Genomic DNA, 23643 nt, shown 5'->3' on the forward strand with positions numbered 1-23643 from the left:
ACCACAGAGGATGTGCAAAGGTCAGCAACCCACTGTCTGGTCTTGCGAATGTCATCGTGTAACCCATCAGTGGAACACGCAAGTGACAGTTAATGTATTCGTAATGATCGTTCTTTCCGTCCCTCCATACGCTGCTGTTTTTTTTGGCATGTAATATATGGCTCCAGCTGAGTTTAAGTTTGCTGCCAGGTTGTTTTAGATCATTAAACTTTAAACTGAAGGAATGCTACTGTGCTGTACAACACCACACTGCCAATATATTTCCAAAACTAGTATGGTATCCCAGCCTCATTGAGTGGATTGTGGCAGGTCTGGTGAGGTGCTGCACTGAATTCGTCACTTCCTCAATCTTATGGCAACACGTATGTTGATGTCTTTCAGGCAGACACACTTCGATTGCCTGTTTTCTTTGTAGCTCAAGATTCTATAGCCATCCAAAAACTTGGAATGCCAGCAACAGAACTTCATTTTTTAAAATTCATTTATGGGATGTGGGCGTCACTGGCAAGGCCAGCATTTATTGCCCGTCCCTAATTGCGCTGGAGAAGGTGGTGGTGAGCTGCCGCCTTGAACCACTGCAGTCCGAATGGTGAAGGTACTCCCACAGTGGTGTTAGGTAGGGAGTTCCAGGATTTTGACCCAGTGACGATGAAGGATCGGCGATATACGTCTAAGTCAGGATGGTGTGTGACTTGGAGGTGGTGGTGTTCCCATGCGCCTGCTGCCCTTGTCCTTCTAGGTGGAAGAGGTCATGAGTTTGTGAGGCGCTGCTGAAGAAGCCTTGGCGAATTGCTGCAGTGCATCTTGTAGATGGTACACACTGCAGCCACGGTACGCTGGTGGTGGAGGGAGTGACTGTTTAAGGTGGTGGATGGGGTGCCAATCAAGCGGGCTGCTTTGTCCTGTATGGCGTCGAGCTTCGAGTGTTGTTGGAGCTGCACTCATCCAGGCAAGTGGAGAGTATTCCATCACACTCCTTACTTGTGCCTTGTAGATGGTGGAAAGGCTTTGGGGAGTCAGGAGGTGAGACACTCACCGCAGAATATCTAGCCTCTGATCCGCTCTTGTTGCCACAGTATTTATGTGGCTGGTCCAGTTAAGTTTCTGGTGACCCCTAGGATGTTGAAGTTGGGGGATTCGGTGAAGGTAATGCCGTTGAATGTCACGGGGCGATGGTTAGACTCTTGCTTGTTGGTGATAGTCATTCTCTGGCACTTCTGTGGCGCGAATGTTACCTGCCACTTATCAGCCCAAGCCTGAACGTCATCCAGGTCTTCTTACATGCGGGCATGGCCTGCTTCATTATCTGAGGAGTTGTGAATGGCACTGAACACACTTCAGTCATCAGCGAATATCCCCATTTCTGACCTTATGTTGGAGGGAAGGTCATTGATGAAGCAGCTGAAGATGGTTGGGCCTAGGACACTGCTCTGAGGAACTCCTGCAGCGATGTCCTGGAGCTGTGATGATTGACCTTCAACCACCACAGCCATCTTCCTTTGTGCTAGGTATGACTCCAGCCAGTGGAGAGTCCCCCACCCCCCCCACCGATTCCCATTGACTTCAGTTTTACTAGGGCTCCTTGATGCCACACTCGGTCAAATGCTGCCTTGATGTCAAGGGCAGTCATTCTCACTTCACCTCTGGAATTCAGCTCCTTTGTCCGTGTTTGGACCAAGGCTGTTCATAAACGTCTCTGCCCTGCTCAGCAAAGCTGGAAGAGGATCTCGCCTGCCCGCGACCCCTCTTTCTGGGATGTCCCGGCCATCAGTACCTGCTGCTGCTCCTCACGCGTGCTGGGTGTTTCACCGCGTGCAGCTCCCTTTGTCTCACTAACCCACGCAGAGTGCCAATGTCTGTGCTGGTGCTTGGGAGGTTTGGAATGTGTGGCAGTGCAGCCAAGGTTTCTTGACCTTGTAACTGTCTCCTAGTGTTGTGGAACCCTGTTCTTTCTGTGGAAATGTTCAGCTGCAGAGTTAGCCATCACTTCCTGATCCAGGGTTGCTGGAATTTGCATTAGACTGTAGGAAATCGATGTTGTCTTTGCTGCCTCAGTACCATTTTCTCCCAAATTTTCTGTGCTACACACCCCGCCCCCAGTAGATGCCAGGGTCAAATTCATGATACCTTTGTCCTTGTTACAGTTGTCTACAGTTACACCCTATTGTGGTAAACCACGTTCACTATCGTATCACTGTTAGTAGTTAGCACTGTTCACCACTGTTCGTTATAACTGTATCACTGACCACTATTGTATCACGGTACGAGGTCGCCTCTTGCCACACTGCTATACCTGGGATGACCACTGCCGACTCCGCCTTGGCTCCACCCACCAGGCCAGGTATAAAGGTGAGCGACTGGCTGGTATTCCTCCTGCTTGGATCGGATCACCCACGAGAGTGGGCTCTGTTATTTAGTCAATAAAAACCTTTAGTCACCTTCGTAACTCTTCGCCTTTTATTGGAGGAATTGATAGGTATATCAATTTTATTGACTAAATTTAATGATGTCCGACAACGAGTCACAACCGGCGGAGGAGCCACCAGCGCAGCTCCCAGGAGCACAGCCACACCAGCCAGCTTGGCTGCGAGCCCTCAGACCGCCGTACCTGGACCTGAACCCACGAGCAGCAAACTCAGCCGCAGACTTTAAACACTGGCTGGTCTGCTTCGAATCATACCTGAGAGAATCCAGCGTCCCTCAGGCATCCAAACTAAGTGTCCTGCAGGCACAACTGAGCCCGAGAGTATACACTCTCATCGAGGACATGACTACCTACGAGACCGCCATCAACCTGCTGAAACAGAAGTACCGGACCCCGGTAAACTACATGTACGCTAGGCACCTCCTAAGATCACGGCCGCAACAGCCAGGAGAATCAGTAGCCGAATTCTCACAGGCGCTATATGCACTCGCCAGGAACTGTGACTTTAAATCGGTGTCGGCAGCCGAAAATACTGAAGATAATATCCGCGACGCATTCCTGAAAGGCCTACGGTCCGAGTACTCACGGCAAAGACTGCTGGAAGCTAAAGACCTCAGCATGGAAAAAGCTGAAGCCCTCGCTATCTCCCTGGAAGTGGCCCACCAAGATCAGGAAGCATTCACCAGGTACTGCTCGCGACCCTGGGACTCGGGCCCGACCCCTACCACAGCACCCTTCCCAGCGCCGCCCCCGGGACCTACCTCTGCGTCGGCGTCCCGGACCCGACCGGCCCCGCCACCCCCGGCACCGACCCCGACATCGGGCATCCGCGATCGGGCCGCCGGCTTTTTTTTGTGGCCAGGAGAAGCACCCGAGGTCGCGCTGCCCAGCCAAGAACTCCATATGTAAAACCTGCCTGAAGAAAGGCCACTTCTCCAAGGCCTGCAGGAGCGGATCCTCAGAGGCCAGCAGTGCCGCATGCGAACTATGGGGGCGGCCATCTTTGTTTAGGGCAACTGAGGCCAGCATCCCCACACATGAGTCATGGGGGCGGCCATCTTTGTTTAGGGCAACTGAGGCCAGCATCCCCACATGAGTCATGGGGGCGGCCATCTTTGATTAAGGCAACCGACCCCAATAGTGCCTCATGGGGCCCTACCTCGTGGGAGACGCCATTTTACTCACCACGCCCGACCGCCTCGCCCGCAGATGACAACGACTCGCTCAGCTACACACTAGCTTCCGTCACCCTGGACCAAGCCCGCCCGCACCATCTGTCCAAGTCAATGATGGACATCAAAGTGAACGGCCACGCCACGACCTGCCTGTTCGACAGCGGAAGCACGGAGAGCTTCATCCACCCAGACACGGTGAGCCACTACTCCCTCTCTGTCCTACCAACGCGCAGCCGAATCTCGATGGCATCGAGGTCCCACGCCACGGACATCAGCGGCTACTGTGTCGTGACCCTGTCGGTTAAGGGCACGGAGTATAAAAACTTTAAACTCCTCGTCCTCCCCCATCTCTGCGCTGCCGTCCTACTAGGGCTGGACTTCCAATCCCACCTCCAAAGCGTAACCCTAGCATACGGTGGACCCCTCCCCCCGCTCACAGTCAACAACCAGCAAACGTTAAACCGCCCACCGCGTAACACCTGCAGCCTCTCCACCCTCAAGGTCCCGCCACCCTCTCTGTTTGCTAACCTTACCCCTGACTGCAAACCCGTCGCTACCAAGAGCAGGCGGTATAGCGCCGGGGACAGAGCCTTCATTAGCTCTGAGGTGCGGCGCCTCCTGAAAGAGGGCATTATCGAGGGGAGCAGCAGCCCCTGGCGTGCCCAGGTCGTAGTCGTAAAGACCGGCGATAAAAACCGCCTGGTCATCGACTACAGCCAGACCATAAACAGATATACCCAGCTGGACGCATACCCCCTCCCCCGCATATCTGACATGGTCAATCAGATTGCACAGTATAAAGTATTCTCGACCATCGACCTGAAGTCGGCCTACCACCAACTCCCTATCCACCCTGAGGACCGCCAGTATACCGCCTTCGAGGCGAATGGGCGCCTATACCACTTCCTTAGGGTCCCCTTCGGTGTCACTAATGGGGTCTCGGTCTTCCAAAGGGAGATGGACCAGATGGTTGACCAGAACGAACTGCAGGCTACATTCCCCTACCTAGATAACGTCACTATCTGCGGCCGCGACCGGCAGGAACATGACGCGAATCTGGAGAAATTCCTCCGTACGGCCCAACGGCTGAACCTCACCTACAATAAGGAGAAATGCGTGTTTAACACCACGCGCCTTGCCATCCTCGGCTGCGTAGTGGAGAACGGAATCATCGGCCCCGACCCAGAAAGAATGCGCCCCCTCATGGAGCTACCCCTCCCCCACTGCCCTAAAGCACTTAGGAGAACCCTGGGGCTTTTCGCCTACTATGCCCAATGGGTACCCAATTACGCGGACAAAGCCAGACCCCTCCTGAAAGCCACTTCCTTCCCCCTCACGGAGGAGGCGTGCGCGGCCTTCTCCCTCATTAAGGGAGACATAGCCAAGGCCACGATGCACGCAGTGGACGAGTCCATCCCCTTTCAGGTGGAGAGCGACGCATCCGACTTCGCCTTAGCCGCCACCCTAAACCAGGAGGGGAGGCCAGTGGCCTTCTTCTCAAGGACCCTACAGGGCCCCGAGATCCGACATTCGTCGGTCGAGAAAGAGGCCCAGGCGATCGTGGAGGCAGTACGGCGCTGGAGGCACTACCTGGCAGGCAAACGATTTACCCTCCTCACCGACCAGCGTTCGGTGGCTTTCATGTTTAATAACAAGCTGAAGGGCAAAATCAAGAATGACAAGATTTTGAGATGGAGAATCGAGCTCTCCACCTACGATTATGAGATCTTGTACCGGCCAGGCAAGCTGAACGAATCCCCTGATGCCCTTTCACGAATGACATGCGCCAGCGCGCATATCGATAGGCTTCAGACCCTCCACGACCAGCTCTGCCACCCCGGAGTCACCAGACTCTACCATTTCATTAAGGCCCGCAACCTGACCACCTCCATCGAGGAGGTCAGGACCATGACCAGGAACTGCCAGACCTGTGCGGAGTGCAAACCGCACTTCTATAGGCCGGACCGAGCAAGCCTGATCAAGGCCACCCGCCCCTTCGAGCGCCTGAGCATCGACTTTAAGGGGCCCCTCCCGTCCTCTGACCGTAATGTGTACTTCCTCAACATCGTTGATGAGTACTCCCGTTTCCCCTTTGCCTTCCCCTGCCCCGACATGACCAGTAGCACGGTCATTAAGTGCCTCAATGACCGTTGATAGGTATATCACCTATTGTTGCAGAACACTCATTAGAATGTGACCCATCTTTGTAAGAATATTCTGTTTTACTGTGTAGCCAGTATTCTATCTGCATTCTACCTTTTCACATTTATTAGGGCTTGTATCATGTTTGCTTTATGTCCTACTGAAAATTCATTTTCATTTAGCAGGTTCTAAGTCTATTTTTGCGAAGGCTGAGTAATTAACAGAACATTTGAAATATTGTTTTTAATTTTCTTTACCCCTCTGCCTGAAGATGGTAGCTATACTAGGGCATGAGGTTCCTCTAGCACCAACAACCAGTACTTGTTCCAAATGCCTGTTCTTTAGGACCAATTTTAACTCCGCCTGCTTGCTTTGTTGGTTGTATAAATTAGCAGCAGGGGCCTTGTGAATACATGTAAATCGAGGTCTTATGATGCAATTAGGACCCCCTCGCCATTTTTATGCAAAATCATGGAAATCCTGGCCCGTGACAAACCTGCCTGTAAAACCTAGCAGGATTGATCTCTTTGAGCCACTGAAGCAGTATCTAATGGGGCAGTCATCTCCAGATCGTTGGAATATAGGATCTTTCTACTATTTAGATTTCGAGGAGAGTTTCCCCGCTTCCAGATCGTCTCCTTCCTGATTTTTTTTTGAACTTACTCTTAATAAATCTTATCTAATTGTCATGGGTGCTATTTACATAGTATTTACAGCACAGAAACAGGCCATTCGCCCCAACAAGTCCATGCCAATTTCAGTTAGACTTGGAGGAACAGTAGCAACAGCAGCTGGGGGATGGTGGCTGCTCGTAGCAGGTAATACCCAGCACACAGGGTGTACACTTTCTTGGATCTATCTGAGGAGCAGTGCATCAGGAGGCTGCACTTCTCCAGTCAGGCAGTTGCAGACCTCTTCAGCCTCCTGCAACAGGACCTGCTGCTTACCTGCTGGACCAGGGGGGGGGATCATGCTTTGCCAGGGGCTGTCACAGTTACCACAGCCCTTCACTTTGCCATTTGCTCCTTCCAGTCTGTTGCAGGGAACCATCACCCAGTTCACAGCTGCATTAAGCCCAGATGCAGTGTCCCTGGAGGTGGTCACACTCTCCAGGGTAGACTGCAGAGCGCTGAAACTTCTTGGCAGGCCTTCCAATACCTGGTGTGACAGCTTGGGTAAGGCAAGCAGTTTTCTTTTCATAGCTGGGATTCTGAAGTCCTCGTCTCTGTCCTGCTCAGCAAAGCTGGAAGAGGATTTTGCCTGCCCGCGACCCCTCTTTCTGGGATGCCCCTACCATCAGTACCTGCTGCTGCTCCTCACGCGTGCTGGTTGTTTCACCGCGTGCAGCTCCCTTTGTCTCACTAACCCACGCAGAGTGCCCATGTCTGTGCTGGTGCTTGGGAGGGTTGGAATGTGTGGCAGTGCAGCCTGAGGAGGATTGTCCTTAACTGAGATGTCTTCGCAGCAGCAGCAGCTTCCTGAAGAAAAAACTTAGAGGGAAGTGAAAAGGGACAAAGAGAGAGGATGGCACTGAAACCTGGACATTTAGTAGGTGGCAGTCTTGAGAATGCAGCTTGATGTTGTGTAGCTTGGTGAGAAAGAGAGTGGCTGTTGAAAAGGTCAGTACAGATGCTTGTACATGTGGTGAGAGCTGGAGAAGAATCGAGATGGATTGAGGATGGGGAGGTGATGAATGTACAGCCAAGTGTGTGCAATATGAAGTGAGGAAGGAGTGCAGGGAGCAGTTGTTGGTTGTGAACGTGAGAAGATGTTAGTGTGGGGTATGAAGAGAGCAAAGGAAGAGATGGGTGTGCTTGGAATGAGAGAGTGTGGTGGTGCAGTATGCCTTGTGATTGTATTCTGAAGGGTGGGATGGGGGGGGGGGGAGTGAATTGCAGAGTTGGAGGGGAGGAGGAAAAAAGAGAGCAGTGTCATTTTTTTCTGATGGCGCTCCTGTGAAATGCTTTGGGATGTTTTACTATGCTAAAGGAGCTATTTAAATGCAAGTCTTTAAGCTACCTATTTCCCAAAACGATCAAGTCGGCAGCCTGTCATTCATTATTGAAATGAAGCTTGGAAGTTAAAATTGCCCAGGCTGCATGCTGGTGATGCCATGTGGGCTGTCTGTTGGCCCCATCCTCCTCCCATTCTTCCCCCCCCCCCCCCACCCCCCCCGGCCACCCATCGTCCTATATGCGCCCAGAGTTAAAATCGGGAGTTTTGTATTTGAGTCCAGTTCAGTTAATGTCGACAAGTTATTTGGCTATGGGAGCTTCACAGTTGAACTTGATCCGGTATTCACCTGACAACCACATGTGCACTTTACAGCTAGGATCATTGGACAACAATCCGGAATGGGAACCACTGGCAGATACTTTTCCCCCTCCTAGCACAGAGGTGCTGAGGCCAGTTATACTGCTATCCAGGGCAAGATCAGTTAACTTGGCACAGAGCTGGGATCAAACTTTGTCTGTAGCCTTCAGTGTTCCATGATGCAAAGGATTTTAATTTTAAACAGATTTGAAGAGCTCAAATGAATTTTATGGTTGTGGAATGCTAAATAATTTGTGGGTGCAAATTTTAAAAAAAGATACGTAGCACTTTCCAGAATATATCATCTGTCTCTCTAATGAACACCAGAATGAAATGTTCCAAATGTTCTGCTTTTTATTGTCATTTAATCTTTGTTGCAGTAATAAGGCAAATTCCCATTTGGTGAAGTACTGTATGATTGAAATCATCATGCTCTATTTTGCAAGCTGCCAAAACACTTACTGTAAGATGATTCTTACAACAGTCACACACTGGATAATGTGTTCCATAATGTAACTTCCCTTTTCCCAAGGTATTGACCTCACAGCTTTCAACAGCTAATATCTTAAACAGATCAGTTTGAAGACGCCTTAGGGAGCATTACTGGTGAAGGAAAAACCTGGGCTGTCTGAAACGTGTAGAAACAATAAAATGTAGACACGGTCAGCATTTTTCAGGACTCTGCAGTTGTGTGTGTGTGTTTGTTTCAAACAGTACGACTTTACACACTTCTAGAAACTCACCCAGATGTTGTTCTTGATATCCTCATTGAGCCACTGTGACATTGCTAGTTATTTTTCCCATAACGATTGCATTCCATTCTACATCTTTTCCGCTTTTCATACATTCCATCTCTTGTCTCCTGCCTAATCTTCCCTAGTACCCTTTTCATAGCTCCAATGTTTTCTCTTCCAAAGTAAGGGATTGTTTTTTTTGGCCTTGCAATATTCATCTGACTGTTATAGTCAGTTGAGTCCAACCTCTTCGTCCACTTTTTTCCAAGGTTACTAATGTTCTCCTGTGCCCAATATTAAACCTAACATCATATCCCTCCTAGGATACTGCTTCCCATCTTGTGTTAAGCAGTAGTCACTGATCACCTCTGAAATTTTCTCTACTTTACTCTTAATTTGTAATTATTCTGGTCTGACCACTTTGGGGTATTGCCCTTTTATTTGTTCATGGGATGCGGATGGCAAGGCCACATTTTATTGCCCATCCATGTAGCTCTGACGATCAAGTGGCTTGCTCGGTCACTTCAGAGAGCAGTTTGGAGTCAACCATGCTGGTGTGGGACAGGAGTCATGTATAAGGCCGACCGGGTAAGGCTGCAGGTTTCTGTCCCTAAAGGACATTAGTGAACCAGTTGGGTTCATGTCATTTTTACTGATAGCAGCTTTTTATTTCCTTAAACACTGCAGTCTTTGTGGCAATGGTGCTCCCACAATGGTGTTTGGTTGGGAATCCCAGGATATTGACCCAGAGTCCATGAAGGAATGGCAGGATATGTCTAAGTCAGGATGGTGTGTGACTTGAAGGGGAACTTGGAGGTGATGGTGTTCCCACAACGTTGCTGCTCTTGGAAATAAAAGCAGAAAATGCTGGAAACACTCATCAGGTCAGGCAGCATCATGTCAAGGCACTTCACAGAAGTGATAGGAGTAGGGTTTGGGACCAAAAGGCATAGTCCGAGGAGGATTTTGAAGGATGGGAGAGAGGCAGCAAAATGGAGGGATTGAGGTTGCGTGTTCGATGGGCTAAGATAACTGAAGGCTCTGCCACCAACGATGGAATGTAACTTAACACAAAGTCAGAAGAGTAGACGGCATATGCTGGAGGATATGCTAGCTTGCAGAGATGGGAATGGGCACAGCAATGGGACTACTAGTACACAATGATTTTGCATTGGATACACTAGGGGCAAGAGGCCAGTGGAAGATGGAAACGGGTGATAGGAGACCCAGACTTGATGGAAAGAAAGAAAAAAAAGCCTTGCATTCAAATAGCGCCCGTCACAACCACAGGACGTCCTAAAGTGCTTTACAGCCAATGAAGTACTGTTGAAGTATAGTCACTGTTGTAATGTAGGAATTTTGTTTTCGTTCCTGGGATGTGGGCAAGGCCAGCATTTATTACCCATCCCTAATTGCCCTTGAGAAGGTGGTGGTGAGGGCCGCCACCTTGAACCGCTGCAGTCCGTGTGGTGAAGGTGTTTCTACAGTGCTATTAGGGAGGGAGTTTCAGGTTTTTGACCCAGTGACGATGAAGGAATGGCGACATATTTCCAAGTCACGATGGTGTGTACCTTGTAGGGAGCTTGCAGGTGATGGTGTTCCCATGCGCCTGCTGCCCTTATCCTTCTAGATAATAGAGGTCGCGGGTTTGGGAGGTGCTGTCGAAGAAGCCATGGTGAGTTGCTGCAGTGCATCTTGTAGATGGTACACACTGCAGCCATGGTACGCCGGTGCTGGAGGGAATGAATGTTTAAGGTGGTGGATGGGGCTGCTTTGTCCTGGATGGTGTGGAGCTTCTTGTGTTGTTGGAGCTGCACTCATCCAGGCAAGTGGAGAGTATTCTATCACACTCCTGACTTGTGCCTTGTAGATGGTGGAAAGGATTTGGGGAGTCAGGAGGTGAGACACTCACCGCAGAATTCCCAGCCTCTGACCTGCTCTTGTTGCCACAGTATTTATGTGGCTGGTCCAGTTAATTTTCTGGTCAATGGTGACCCCCAAGGATGTTGATGGTGGGGGATTCGGCGAAGGTAATGCCGTTGAATGTCTGGGACGGTGGTTAGACTCTTTCTTGTTGGAGATAGTCATTGCCTGTGTGGTGTGAATGTTACTTGTCAGTCAAAGCCTGAATGTCATCCAGGTCTTGCTGCATGTGGGCATGGACTGCTTCAGGAGTGAAAGGGAATCTGAGGAGTTGTGAATGGAACTGAACACTGCAATTAGCAGCGAATATCCCCACTTCTGACCTTATGATGGAGGGAAGGTCATTGATGAAGCAGCTGAAAATGGTTGGGCCTAGGATACTGCCCTGAGGTACTTATTGGAAGAAAGATGTAATTTAAGCAGATGGGATGCAGGTGGAGAAGATATGGATGAGTTTGTTTAGATGCAGGAAGGATGTTCCTGATGGCCGGGGAGTCCAGAACCAGGGGTCATAGTCTAAGGATAAGAGGTAAGCCATTTAGGACTGAAATGAGGAGGAATTTCTTCACCCAGAGAGTGGTGAACCTGTGGAATTCTCTGCCACAGAGGGCGGTGGAGGCCAGTTCATTAAATATATTCAAGAAGGAGTTGGATATATTTCTTAAGGCTAAAGGGATCCAGGGGTATGGGGAGAAGGCAGGGACCGGGTACTGAATTTGGATGATCAGCCATGATCTCATTGAATGGCGGAGCAGGCTCGAAGGGCCGAATGGCCTACTCCTGCTCCTATCTTCTATGTTTCTATGTATGATAGCCAGCAAGAAGAGCCATAGAGTAGTCTGGACATGGGTGCAGGTGCTGATGGGGGCAGATGTGGGCCAGGTTGAAACAGGCAGTCTTGATATACGCGTCCCCTCATAATCTCTCCAGCACATCCACTAGCCCATCAAAGTTCTAACCTTCAGGCATCATACATCTTCTCATTGGACAAAATTTCAATTTCAATTTAAATTTTATTTGTCACATAACCAAATACAACAAGTGAAATCCAGTCAGTGAAATGCTTTTTTCTTAACGAGCCGAGCGCACCAAGCAGCAAAGGACACTTAGCTGCCTGGTACGCACGGAGCCCGCAAGGACGGCAGCCATCTTCATCGGCGCCATCACAATAGGGTCCGCTCTCGCCTCGCTCCGCCTTTCCCGCACTCCTGCCCGACAATCTTCAGCTGCCGTGGTACCGACGGCCTGGGGCCTGCTTCTCCCTGGCTCTCCTTCCAAAAGAGCATTGAGTCATGATCTAGGTATCTAAAATGTGGAATTTTGTGGATCATGCAAATGTAATGGTTACAGGATTAGAGAACATAAGTACAAAATTGGTAGGATTAACCGAGACTGGAAAGAATGCTTTTTCCACCTTTTTGTAGAGCAACTGAATTGTTAACCAGAGTCCCATCAACAGCAATTAATGCTGTTAGTTAACTTTTTTTTAGAAAAAAACTGGATAAATATCTGGTTAAGAATGGGACCTATTCGAAGGAAGAGTTTAGCTAATCAAACATTGTATGGAATTTTATATTCCCAGTCCCACTGCATCTATGGAAATGCCAATTGCGGTGGGATGCTGCTGGTCAAGGTGAGTGTAGTGTATGTAACCTGTACCACCTTAAGAGGATACCTTAAGGTGATGGACTACTTTCTGATGGCTCCTGTACATTGTAGTACCGGTGGTGACCACACCGGTATATAAACCCTGTGGAGCAAAGTGTATTTCAGTTCAGCCCTGACCCTCGGTTACTAAAGACCTGTTTAAGTATTCTGTGTCCAGTTATTCAGCATAACTACATTTGAAAGCACAGACTAAACAGTGGCGACGAGTCTGATCATACCTAGCGGCAGTTTTGCATCCAAGGAAGCTTCGTCCTCAGAACGGGCGTCGAAAAGGGGCATCCGCCCTCAACATCCTGCTGAGCACTGCATCGCACGGGAGGCCATCGGGAACCCGGGTTGGTTTGCTGACCACGAAGTCCACCATCAGCAGGCAGTGATCATCCCTTCTACAACAGCTGCGGGTAAGCCCGATCGAGCGGCACGGAGGGGAAGTCGGCCGAGTTGTCAGTGGGAGAAGGGGAGGGGAAAACGAAGAAAAGGGCGGAGAACACGACCGCAGCCGGTGTCAGGCGCCGGACTGCAATCGGGGCAGAGACGCGCAGCAGCCAGAAAAGCGTTGATGTCCACGAGGACCGCGGGAGCGGCGGAACAAGAGCAGCAGCGTCGGGGGAAATAAAGGACCGCTGGGAGGCGAGAACGGCAACAGCGCGGTAATCGCCATTTTTAGTCGGCGGGGGAAGAAGACAAGCGCGGGAAAAGCCACCAAGCGCGGGAAGCCGCCATTTTGAAAAATAAAATAAAATAAAGGAAACTCGACAAGGATGCCAAAAACGGGTAACATCACTGCTTTTGATAGCGATGTGGAAGATTGGGCCACTTATGTGGAACGCGTTGAAGTTTACTGTACAGCGAATGAGGTACCGGTGGATAAGAAAGCACTAACCCTATTAAACTCGATGGGTGCGAAGACATACGGGCTATTAAGGCACCTTGTAACACCAGATAAACCGGTAGGAAAGAGTTTCGCGGATATTGTTACTATCCTGCAAGAGCATTTAAACCCCACGCTGCCGCTGATAGCGGAACGATTTAAATTTTACAAAAGAATTCAATTTAAAGAGGAAAGCAATGCTGAATTCTTAATCGAACTGCGCAAGTTATCAAAGTACTGTCAGTTCAGTACAGGACTAGCAGATGCTCCGAGAGATAAGTTTGTGTGTGGGCTACTAAGGGAAGGAACCCAGAAGCGACTGCTAGAGGAAAAGGATCTTACGCTGGACAAAGCTTTCAGCATTGCAGCATCGCACGAAGCAGCAGCACGAGGCACTGCAGAAATGCTGCAAAGGCCATTGGAATTCAGCACCAATGAAATGGCATTGGGCGCAGTAAAGTGCTATCGTTGCGGAAGGACAACGCATGACCAGAACCAGTGCTGGTTCAAAGATAAAGAATGCAGGCAATGTGGCAAACTTGGTCACATAGCGAGAGTATGCCGGTCAGGAAAGAAGACCAGCAGCAAAAAGTCGCCGCAGGAGAAGTACAAAAAAGTACACAAGATGACAGAGAACAGTTCGGATGAACAGAAGACGGATTCAGACTCCAGCAGTAAGGAACTGGGTTGTCTAAAAATACATAATGTGGGTAACACAGCAGACCACCAAACTATCTGGGTCATGCTTCGGATAGCAGGAGTCCAAATGAAGATGGAATTGGACACTGGATCGGCATTGACGGTCATGAATAAGCAAGATTACAAAAGGTTATTCTCACACATTCCCCTGAGGGATACGGAGATTGTATTGAAAACATACACGGGGCAAAGAGTATACCCCATCGGAAAGATAAAGGTAAAGGTGGTCTACAATGGTAAAGAAAGTCAGGAAATGGACTTGTATGTGTTACCTGAGGGAGGTCCGCCACTACTGGGACGGGAATGGATCCGGAGAATAAATGTGGACTGGCATTCCTTACAAGCACTAACTGTAGATTCCTGTAAAGAGGACGACGTCAAACCTAAACGACTGTCCAAAATATTGGACGATGCTAAGGAGGTGTTCCAACAGGGACTTGGAACACTGAAAGGAATTACGGCAAACATCAAGGTTGAAGAACATGCAAACCCAAAATTTTTCAAAGCCAGACCGGTACCTTATGTGATACGACCTGCTGTGGAAGCAGAGCTGGAAGGGCTAGAACGTTCAGGAGTACTGTCAAAGGTGGACTGGAGCGAATGGGCCACACCCATTGTTCCCGTCATGAAGCGTTCGTTGAGCAACAAGCCGGGGGAACCTGGGAAGGTTCGCATCTGTGGCGATTTCAAGATCACTGTTAATCCGGTTTTTCACACGATGCAATATCCGCTTCCACGGATTGAGGATATCTTCGCTTCGCTGTCTGGCGGGAAACACTTCAAGATAGACCTGGCGCAGGCGTACCTACAGATGGAAGTTGATGAAGCGTCACGCCAGTATCTCACGATCAACACACATAAGGGCTTATATCGGTATAATAGACTGGTTTTTGGAGTGGCATCGGCTCCAGCGATTTGGCAAAGGGCCATGGAGCAGGTATTGCAGGGAATTCCAAGCACTCAATGCTACCTGGACGACATTCTGATTACAGGAGATGATGATAAGGAACACCTCGCGAATTTGGAGCAGGTGCTCACCAGATTGAAAGAATATGGACTCGGAGTTAATCGCCAGAAATGTGAGTTCTTTCAGAAGCGAATCTCGTACTGCGGCCACGTCATTGACCAGGAGGGGCTTCATAAGTCACCTGACAAGATCGAAGCTGTTGTGAAAGCTCCCGCTCCGGAAAATGTATCCCAGTTGAGGTCGTTCCTTGGGTTGATTAACTATTACCACAAGTTTCTTCCAAATTTATCCACGGTGTTACACCCGCTGAACGCTCTTTTGCAAATGGGAGTACCATGGAAGTGGAGCGAGGACTGTAAGCGGGCTTTTCAAAAAAGCAAGGCACTGATCACCTCTAAGGAAGTGTTGGCTCACTTTAACCCAACGCTGCCTATTCGCTTAGCTTGTGATGCTTCTCCATATGGTATCGGGGCAGTGCTCTCACATAAGTTGCCAAATGGCTTGGAAAGGCCAGTCGTGTTCGCATCCAGATCATTGACCTCCGCAGAGCGCAACTATGCTCGGATAGATAGGGAGGCTCTCAGCCTCGTGTGGGGAGTTAAGAAATTTAACCATTACCTGCAAGGCCAAAAGTTTACGCTGCTGACAGATCACCAGCCGTTGGTTTCCATTTTTAACCCTAAGGGTGTTCCGGTTATGATGGCGCAGAGGCTTCAGAGATGGTCCCTTTTCCTAGGGGCACATCAATATGATATCGAATTCAAAGGTACAAAGCAACATGGTAATGCTGATGGGCTGTCGCGCCTGCCACTACCTACAGCGGAAGAGGCACCGGCAGTTGACCCTGTCGAGATATTTCACTCGACCATCATCGAATGCTTACCAGTCACCAATGCGAGTATCGAGAGAGACCCGAAACGACCCGACACTGTCTCGGGTCTCCGATTTGACAGTGATGGGATGGCCAGCACATGGCGAACCACTGTTACCTGCATTCTCAGCCAGACGAGAACAGCTGTCCGTCTGTCAAGGAACACTGATGTATGGAACAAGGGTGATTATTCCTCCTAAATTAAGGGAGAGAGTTCTGAAGGAACTGCATGAAGGTCATCTGGGGGGAGTCAAGATGAAAAGCCTTGCTAGGGCTTATGTGTGGTGGCCAGGTATCGACAAACAAATAGAGGATCTGACTAAAAGCTGCTCAGGGTGCCAAAAAGTTCAAAACGCACCTCCAATTGCACTGCTGCATCCGTGGGAATGGCCTTCAACCCCATGGCAACGTGTGCATATCGACTTTGCAGGTCCATTCATGGATTCCATGTTTTTGATAGCGGTAGACGCACATTCTAAATGGCCAGAAGTGATTAAGATGTCGACCACTACCTCTGAAAAGACGATCGCAGTTCTAAGAACCATATTTGCAAGAAATGGGTTGCCGGAACAAATATGTTCAGACAACGGACCACAGTTAGTGTCAGAAGAATTCCAGAAATTCATGAAAAAGAATGGGGTGAAACACTATACATCTGCCCCATATCATCCGGCTACCAATGGGTTGGCCGAGAGATTTGTACAAACGTTCAAAAAGGCGATAAAGGCCATGAGCGAAGACCATATTCCACTACAACACAAGGTGGACAATTTCCTGATGGCATATCGAAACGCCACGCATGCAGTGACAAATCAAAGCCCTGCCATAATGTTCTATAACAGGAGGTTGCGGTCCCGGTTGGATTTGTTAAAACCCAATGCGCGTAGGGAAGTCGAAAACAAGCAATTCCAGCACGTAAATAACAAGGCCACTCGGAGTTTCGAAATAGGACAACCAGTGTTGGCCAGGGACTATAGGAATGATAAATGGCAATCCGGAACAATTTGTGCCCGACAAGGACCCTTGATGTACACGGTAGACGTTGGTGAGAACGTAATACGACGTCATGCTGACCAACTTGTGGAATCGAGAACAAGGGTCGACCCCATGTCTACGGCAGAGACACCAGTTGAAGAGGTTATTGAGCCTGTAGTATCTACCTCAGACTCGAACGTACATGATGATGTTCAATCCATAGGAGATCAAATGGATGAGTCACCCCAGCAATGAGAACCAGAGACCCCTGAAAGGCGTTATCCGGCCCGGATCAGGAGGCCTCCTCAGAGACTGAATCTTTGAACAGTTTTGTGTGAAAGTTGTATATATGTTATCCATGATATGTTTAAATTGGGGTGTACACTGTTAAGCTAAAAGTGGAGGAATTGTAGTGTATGTAACCTGTACCACCTTAAGAGGATACTTTAAGGTGATGGACTACTTTCTGATGGCTCCTGTACATTGTAGTACCGGTGGTGACCACACCGGTCTATAAACCCTGTGGAGCAAAGTGTATTTCAGTTCAGCCCTGACCCTCAGTTACTAAAGACCTGTTTAAGTATTCTGTAGTCTGTGTCCAGTTATTCAGCATAACTACATTTGAAAGCACAGACTCAACAGTGAGGACGGGAAGTCATTTGAGTGAAAGCCACCCAGGGCTCCTAGCAAGTCCTTCTGGAGAAAATTAGTTTTTTTTTTGGGGGGGTGGGGGTTGAAGGGAGAGAAAGGGGGAAAGAAAATTTGCATGTGGCAATGAAATAATGTTGGTCTTTCAAAGGCCAGTGAGAAATGTCACAATTCCTGGGATCTTCAGAAGTTTTATCTCTGGTTATTGTACCTTTTCAGGAGATAAGTTGCAGAGAGTCCAGTACAATGAAAATTGCATGGGATCTGTTGGAAGGAGCAAGCTCAATTGTATAAATATGCCTTGTGCCATAACCTTTATATTCATATGCAATGGTGTGAGTCACAGCAGAGATGCTTATCAACCATTGATTGTCACTAAACTGCATGGTATAGTACACGCAAAAGGAAAATATCAATTAATTTTATTATTTTAAAGAAACAACTCTAAGATGTGTTCTAAACAGAATACATGCCAAGATAGTGGAAAAATAAAATGAATCGCTCATGCTGCAGCTAGTATAACTCATTCTTGCTGGTGGCATTCATGAATTACGTTGTGTGTCACTGGTGTTCTTTCCAGTGGTCATCCCCTCTGTACATTTATTGCCCTGGAGTGGTTTATTTGGTTGGTATTAAACCACAAATCTTAAATATTGGTAACAGAAGTTCCTACGAGTTTCTGTTCTGTTTGATCTCTTCATCCCACACTGTGTCTCAGCTCTTCTGTTCTTCCTGTAGGTCCCGTCTTGCCCAATCAAAATGCTGCATCTAGTGTACAACTGACTAAGTGGCAGAATTCAACCTTTAATGTGTCAATCCATTCCGCAATCCGATCTGGGAACTGGAAGCTGTTAACTGGATATCCTGGTATGGATAACATTCATTTGCACTGTGTAATTTATTAGCTTTTCTGCTAGGACTGTATGAGGTACTACAATTATATTAATTTACTTATTAATCAATTCTGTTTAGAGGGCAACAAAATCACTTTACAGTTGAAGAAACTAGTAACTGCCCTCTTTGGTTTAAAAAAGCATCTGGCACAAAGTTGGGCAACTTTTTTTTATATATCCCAAAGGCTTTTCTGGACGTTGGCCAGCACACGACCTCCTCCTGAATAAATCTCTGATCAGTTATTACAGTTTAGAAGATTGGGATGCGTCAACTTTGTTTTCAAATAGATGTATCTTCACTGTACTTCATTGGCTGTAAAGTGCTTTGGGACATCCTGTTAAAATCGGGCCTGTATGTGAGTGCATGTCCATGTCCATGCACATGTACGTACTTTTGGTTCAGGTTTTCCCATTCGCATCAGTTGAAGCATTCTATATCTTAGAACGTCATGACATTTATTAAAGAGGATTAACAATTATAATGTCATCATTAGTTTAGTGAGCAGAGACAAAAATCTGTAGTTCATTACAGTGGAAATTCTGTGTTATAACAAATTAACTTATGCAGTCCTTAGCATCTGGGTAATGTTTTTTTTCCTCAGCAGCTGCCCTTGTTTGTATAATGCATACCACCAGTGTTTTGAATTAGTCTTTGCACTGCACCAGATTATTGGTAAATTGTCCTGTGATGAGAGTGAAAGTTTAGATTGAACTAATAGGAAATGTTTTGTTTACTGTAGGCTGCAGTTACTGGTTTCCACCACCATCCGTGTCCAAGCAAATGCAACCACTGTCGTCTGACTCGCCAAAGAAAAATCTTTGGCTTTTTAACATTGCGACTGATCCAGAGGAGAGAGTTGACCTTTCAGACCACTTCCCCAGCATTGTTGAGAAGCTGCTGTCAAGACTTCAATACTATCAGGACAGCGCGGTGCCAATTTTTTACCCAGATAACGACCCAAAGTGTGATCCTGGCAAGACTGGGGCCTGGGGGCCATGGGCTTAGGAGCCAAGGTTGTTTAAAGCTAATAATGTCTATTTTATCACTGGGGTCTGCCACTCAATGGCAGGTAATGGCGTTTGAGCTGAAGCACTAGATTTGATTTCCCAACCCTGCCTTTTGATGCTTTGACAAATTCTGCGCATCCCAAGCCAGCCCTCCTTAAACTGAAATGCCAGATCTGTGCTGTATATTTTTCTTTGGCAATATGAGTATCATTTGTGGCAATGGTGCCATGGCTGTTTCACCAATGTGGAGTAGAGATTAACGTATGCTGTTCCAATATGTACTTCATAGCGCTGCTGCTTGTTGTTGGGACAGTGCTGCTTGCTAGTGCCCCTCACAGCCAGGGGAAGATTACCGCTTCAGGTTTTAATAATGTCACTATCTTTCAGCCCTCCAGTGTCTGAAATTCTGGGCCAACGGAGACTCGGAGGGGGGGGGGACACACGTGCAGTTGAGCATTCAGCTGTGAGACTTGGTTCTGTTTGAGCAGCAATCAAACAGCTGAGTCTCAGAGTGGAATGAAATGCAGCCAAATCACAGATCCAGGGAACCGAAGTATCACAGTTGCCTGTTTGTCTCCTCAATTCAAGAATCTCTCCATCCTACAGCATTTCACACAGTTGTGAAATGCAATGTTGTACTGGCTCGCAAACAAAGCTGAGTATTAATAAAATGTTGGGGGGTTTTTTTTTGCTTTTAAAGCTCTGTTTGGGCACTGGTAGAGCAGTTCGGTTTTTGCCCCACATCTCGCCAGCCAACCAGCATTTCATCAGCTGTGAAACTCGGCTCTATTTGGGCAGTGATAGACAAGCTGGAACTCCCAGCTGAATGAAATGTCAGCTGTATAATATGCCAGTAGGCTGGGGAGGTTGCTAGGAGATCAGAGTTGGGGAGAGGTGCAGGTTACATGTAATTTCTAGCTTACCTGCTCTTTCAGGGTAAGAAATGATACCTAAAGTTGCAGATTGTCACCTCCAAGCTAAAAAATAGAAACTGTTTGGAGCAAAGGCAACATTTACTTCATCAAGAAATAAAAACCAGCTCAAAAATCAGTAAACCAAAACATCCACCATTAAATGAAGGAAGTGTGTCTGAACTCTTGAGCAAGGAAATTATAAGGCTCCAACAGGAGAATGGCAAGCTAAAGGTTTTAGAGTACACGCTACAAGTGGGTGAAAAGTTCAGAACAGAAATAGACCTTAGGAACTTAAAAAATTCTTGGAAGCCTAATTTGAAGATTAAGGAAATTACAGATCTTGAGATAATGGCAGTATTTGAGAAGACTGAATGCAAGCATTGAAAACTCGGGGATAATATTTTTTTGGTGCTCTTCTTGAACAAGACCTACTCAAGTACAGGAACAACAAACGACAGTTAAAAAGGAATTGGGCAGAAAGTTCCAAGAGATTACTGATTATTGATATAGGAAAGGAATATTGGCAAATAAATGACCAAGTGAAAGAATGACACAACATAAGAACATAAGAAATAGGAGCAGGAGTCGGCCATTTGGTCCTTTGAGCCTGCTCCTCCATTCAATAAGATCAGGGCTGATCTTCTACCTCATCTCCACTTTCCTGCACTATCCCCATATCCCTTGATTCCCTTAATATTCAAAAATCTATCGATCTCTGTCTTGAATATACTCAACGACTGAGCCTCCACAGCCCTCTGGGCTAGAAAATTCCAACGATTCACCACCTTCTGAGTGAAGAAATTTCTCCTCATTTCAGTCCTAAATAGCTGACCCCTTATTCTGAGACTGTGACCCCTGGTTCTAGACCCCCTAGCCAGGGGAAACATCCTCCCTGCATCTACCCTGCCAAGTCAAAAAAAAAATGTTGATGCCTGTTTTATGAAGGGAAGGGCAGCATTACCTACAGATGGTCCCTAGGTAAGGAATCTCAAATGTCTAAATTTGCCAAAGCCTGATTCTGGACTTATTTCCCAAGCTGCCAAGCCTGGCTCTAATCTTTTTTGGCAGCTTTCATCAATAAGGTTTGGAGTTGGTCACGATGCACCTCTCTCAGAACTGCTGGCAGCACTAAATGTTACCAGTATAGTACCAAAGATTCTAAGTAGGGTCAAAGTTACACAGGTCCAGGGGATGAGTACCCCTTCTTAATAGCAAATTGCACTTTAACCACTGATGTTGAGTATCCATGAGCCTGGAGTGCAATAGGCACAAGTGAGCTCTTGTGCTCTTTTTCACCGACCGATCTTTCTATTGATATTAAAACTGTAGGCAGGATTTTCCACTCTGGCAGAATCCCAGTATAAACTGAGGAGGAGGAGGGGGTGGCACCCATTGCACCTACCCCATGCCCATCCTCCTGGCCCCTGCTATTTTTCACATTTTTTTTGCAGGCCCCTGGCAGGATTTCCACCTCCTATCTGGGTGGGGGGAAAAATGAGGAAATGGCTGTGGAAAACCTCAGGTGCCTACACAGCATAGATAGCTTGTAGCTGGTTGGAGATTTTTTTAAAAAACCTGCATTGGGCAAAGCAATCAATTGCATGAGGAAGTTAACCTTTCAAACGTTATGTCTGCCCCCTCCGTCCACATAGCAACCCTGGATGCTCACTGGTGCCATGACACAAATGACTCAATATACGTTGCATGACATATTCCCATCATTTACCTATTTTATAATATTCGGCCAGATGTCTTCTACGCCCCTTGATGTTTTGGTGGTGTGGGGGAGGGGGAAATCCCTGAAGTGACTTGGGCCCATGGTGAGCCAGCAGAACAGATTCCCACTGAACTTACTGCTGTGCCTGCGGCAGTTGCAGCAGGGAACACGAAAAATACTGCCTTGTTTAGGTGGTGCGCAATTCCTGTCTGTTGTACGTCAAATGTTGCATTCAAATTTCTATCGCACATCCAAAGGAATAGTATAAAGAAACAAAGGCAGTCATTTGTCACAGAAGCCAGAATATCGGTAACTTCGAAGCATCCTAATCAATCACTTTTTTTAAAGTGGAATCTCGGTTTGTAACCTGCAGTATGAACAAAAATTAAATGATGTGGAGTGTTTACATACCCATTGGACTTCACTGCTATAACAGGACCCAGATTCACCTTAACATCAGAATAATACATTTTGCATTACGTGATATAACCGAGTCTTTACTAAATGGTGTATCCTTTGACTTGCTGTGAACAATATTATAGGAGATCTGCAAATAATATATAGAAAGGGATGTCTAGTGTTCTGTTCATGTCTGTCACATTTCAAGTGCATATTCAAGGTTTTTTTTAAAAAAAAATAAAGGAACAGAAGCCATCATTTGGAAGGTCCAGGAAAAGTAATATCAGAGGTAGAATGTCTGCAACCTCATAATTGACTTTATAGTTAAAAGAAAGATAAATAACTTGGTTGTTCTGACCTGCAGCCTAAATAGCATTTGAAATCGGAATCAACTCAATCAGTGTTTACTTAACATAAATTAGGCTTCGTGAACTGAAAGGGACACCGCTTCATGTTAGCAGCAGAATAATACTTTGCGCATTTTAGAGCATAACACTCCTGTCCTTATAGCTTATTGTCTGATTTATAACAGATCTGCTAGTGTATAGAAAACAACATTTTTCAATCTGTCCACACTTGAGATGCCACACATGCAAATTTCTTGTCGCACCACATATAAAAAGGAGAAAGAAATTCATTTCTTTCCAGTCAATAGAAACTATTCTAGCAACTGAAATACCTTTTTAATTGAGCTGATGACTCTGGATGTTCCTAAGAACAGTTAGTTTCTAGTTCACATCTGGATGTTACAGCAATTGGACCTTGTAGCTTCCAATGAACACACAGTTGTCTCTTTAGTGACGGGATAACACATTGTGCATCACACAGTATAATGCCCTTACACTTATAAAATCTCTCATCCTCCCATTTACCATGGACAACAGTACAGGAGACCTCCTAGTGAATGTAAAAAATCTCAACGCACTCCTCACCGGAGAGGAAGTGTGCACTCAGGCTGAACATAATGTATTAAAACTGGCATCCACTGTGATTGTATTATAAGCTGTTTGTTTGCTGATTCCAACATAGCTGCCTCCTTTTACCAAAATATAAAATGTCCATGTATTTTGTAATAAACTATTTATTTGCAAAGTTACTTTGATGCATTTTTGTTTATGACTACATAGGAAAATGAAGAAGGACTTGGATAAAAGATACCATGGGAAACTGCACTATGTGTAGGAAAAGCCTGGTAATGATTTGGGAGCGCTGTCTGATCTATCACCTCATGACTGGAAATATTTAAGTACACTCTCCAGAGCTAGATACCTTGATGGTGCGATATGATAGCGTTGCGTCTA

The 23643-nt window shown here is 47.1% G+C and overlaps 1 protein-coding gene across 1 annotated transcript in view; it reads left to right on the forward strand.

Annotated features, from left to right (window-relative positions):
• The window catches only part of arsb (arylsulfatase B), a 122051-nt gene extending 98613 nt beyond the window's left edge, over nucleotides 1–23438 (forward strand). The window contains exons 7-8 of the mRNA XM_085982326.1: nucleotides 18150–18278; nucleotides 19045–23438. Of these exons, the coding sequence (XP_085838452.1) occupies nucleotides 18150–18278; nucleotides 19045–19310 (395 nt within the window). The 3' untranslated portion in view covers nucleotides 19311–23438. The remainder of the gene's footprint in view (nucleotides 1–18149; nucleotides 18279–19044) is intronic.
• The last annotated feature ends 205 nt before the right edge of the window (nucleotides 23439–23643 follow it).

Source organism: Somniosus microcephalus, chromosome 1, assembly GCF_052327205.1.
Source record: "Somniosus microcephalus isolate GS21.2 chromosome 1, FLI_Smic_1.0, whole genome shotgun sequence".
NCBI classification, from domain to species: domain Eukaryota; kingdom Metazoa; phylum Chordata; class Chondrichthyes; order Squaliformes; family Somniosidae; genus Somniosus; species Somniosus microcephalus.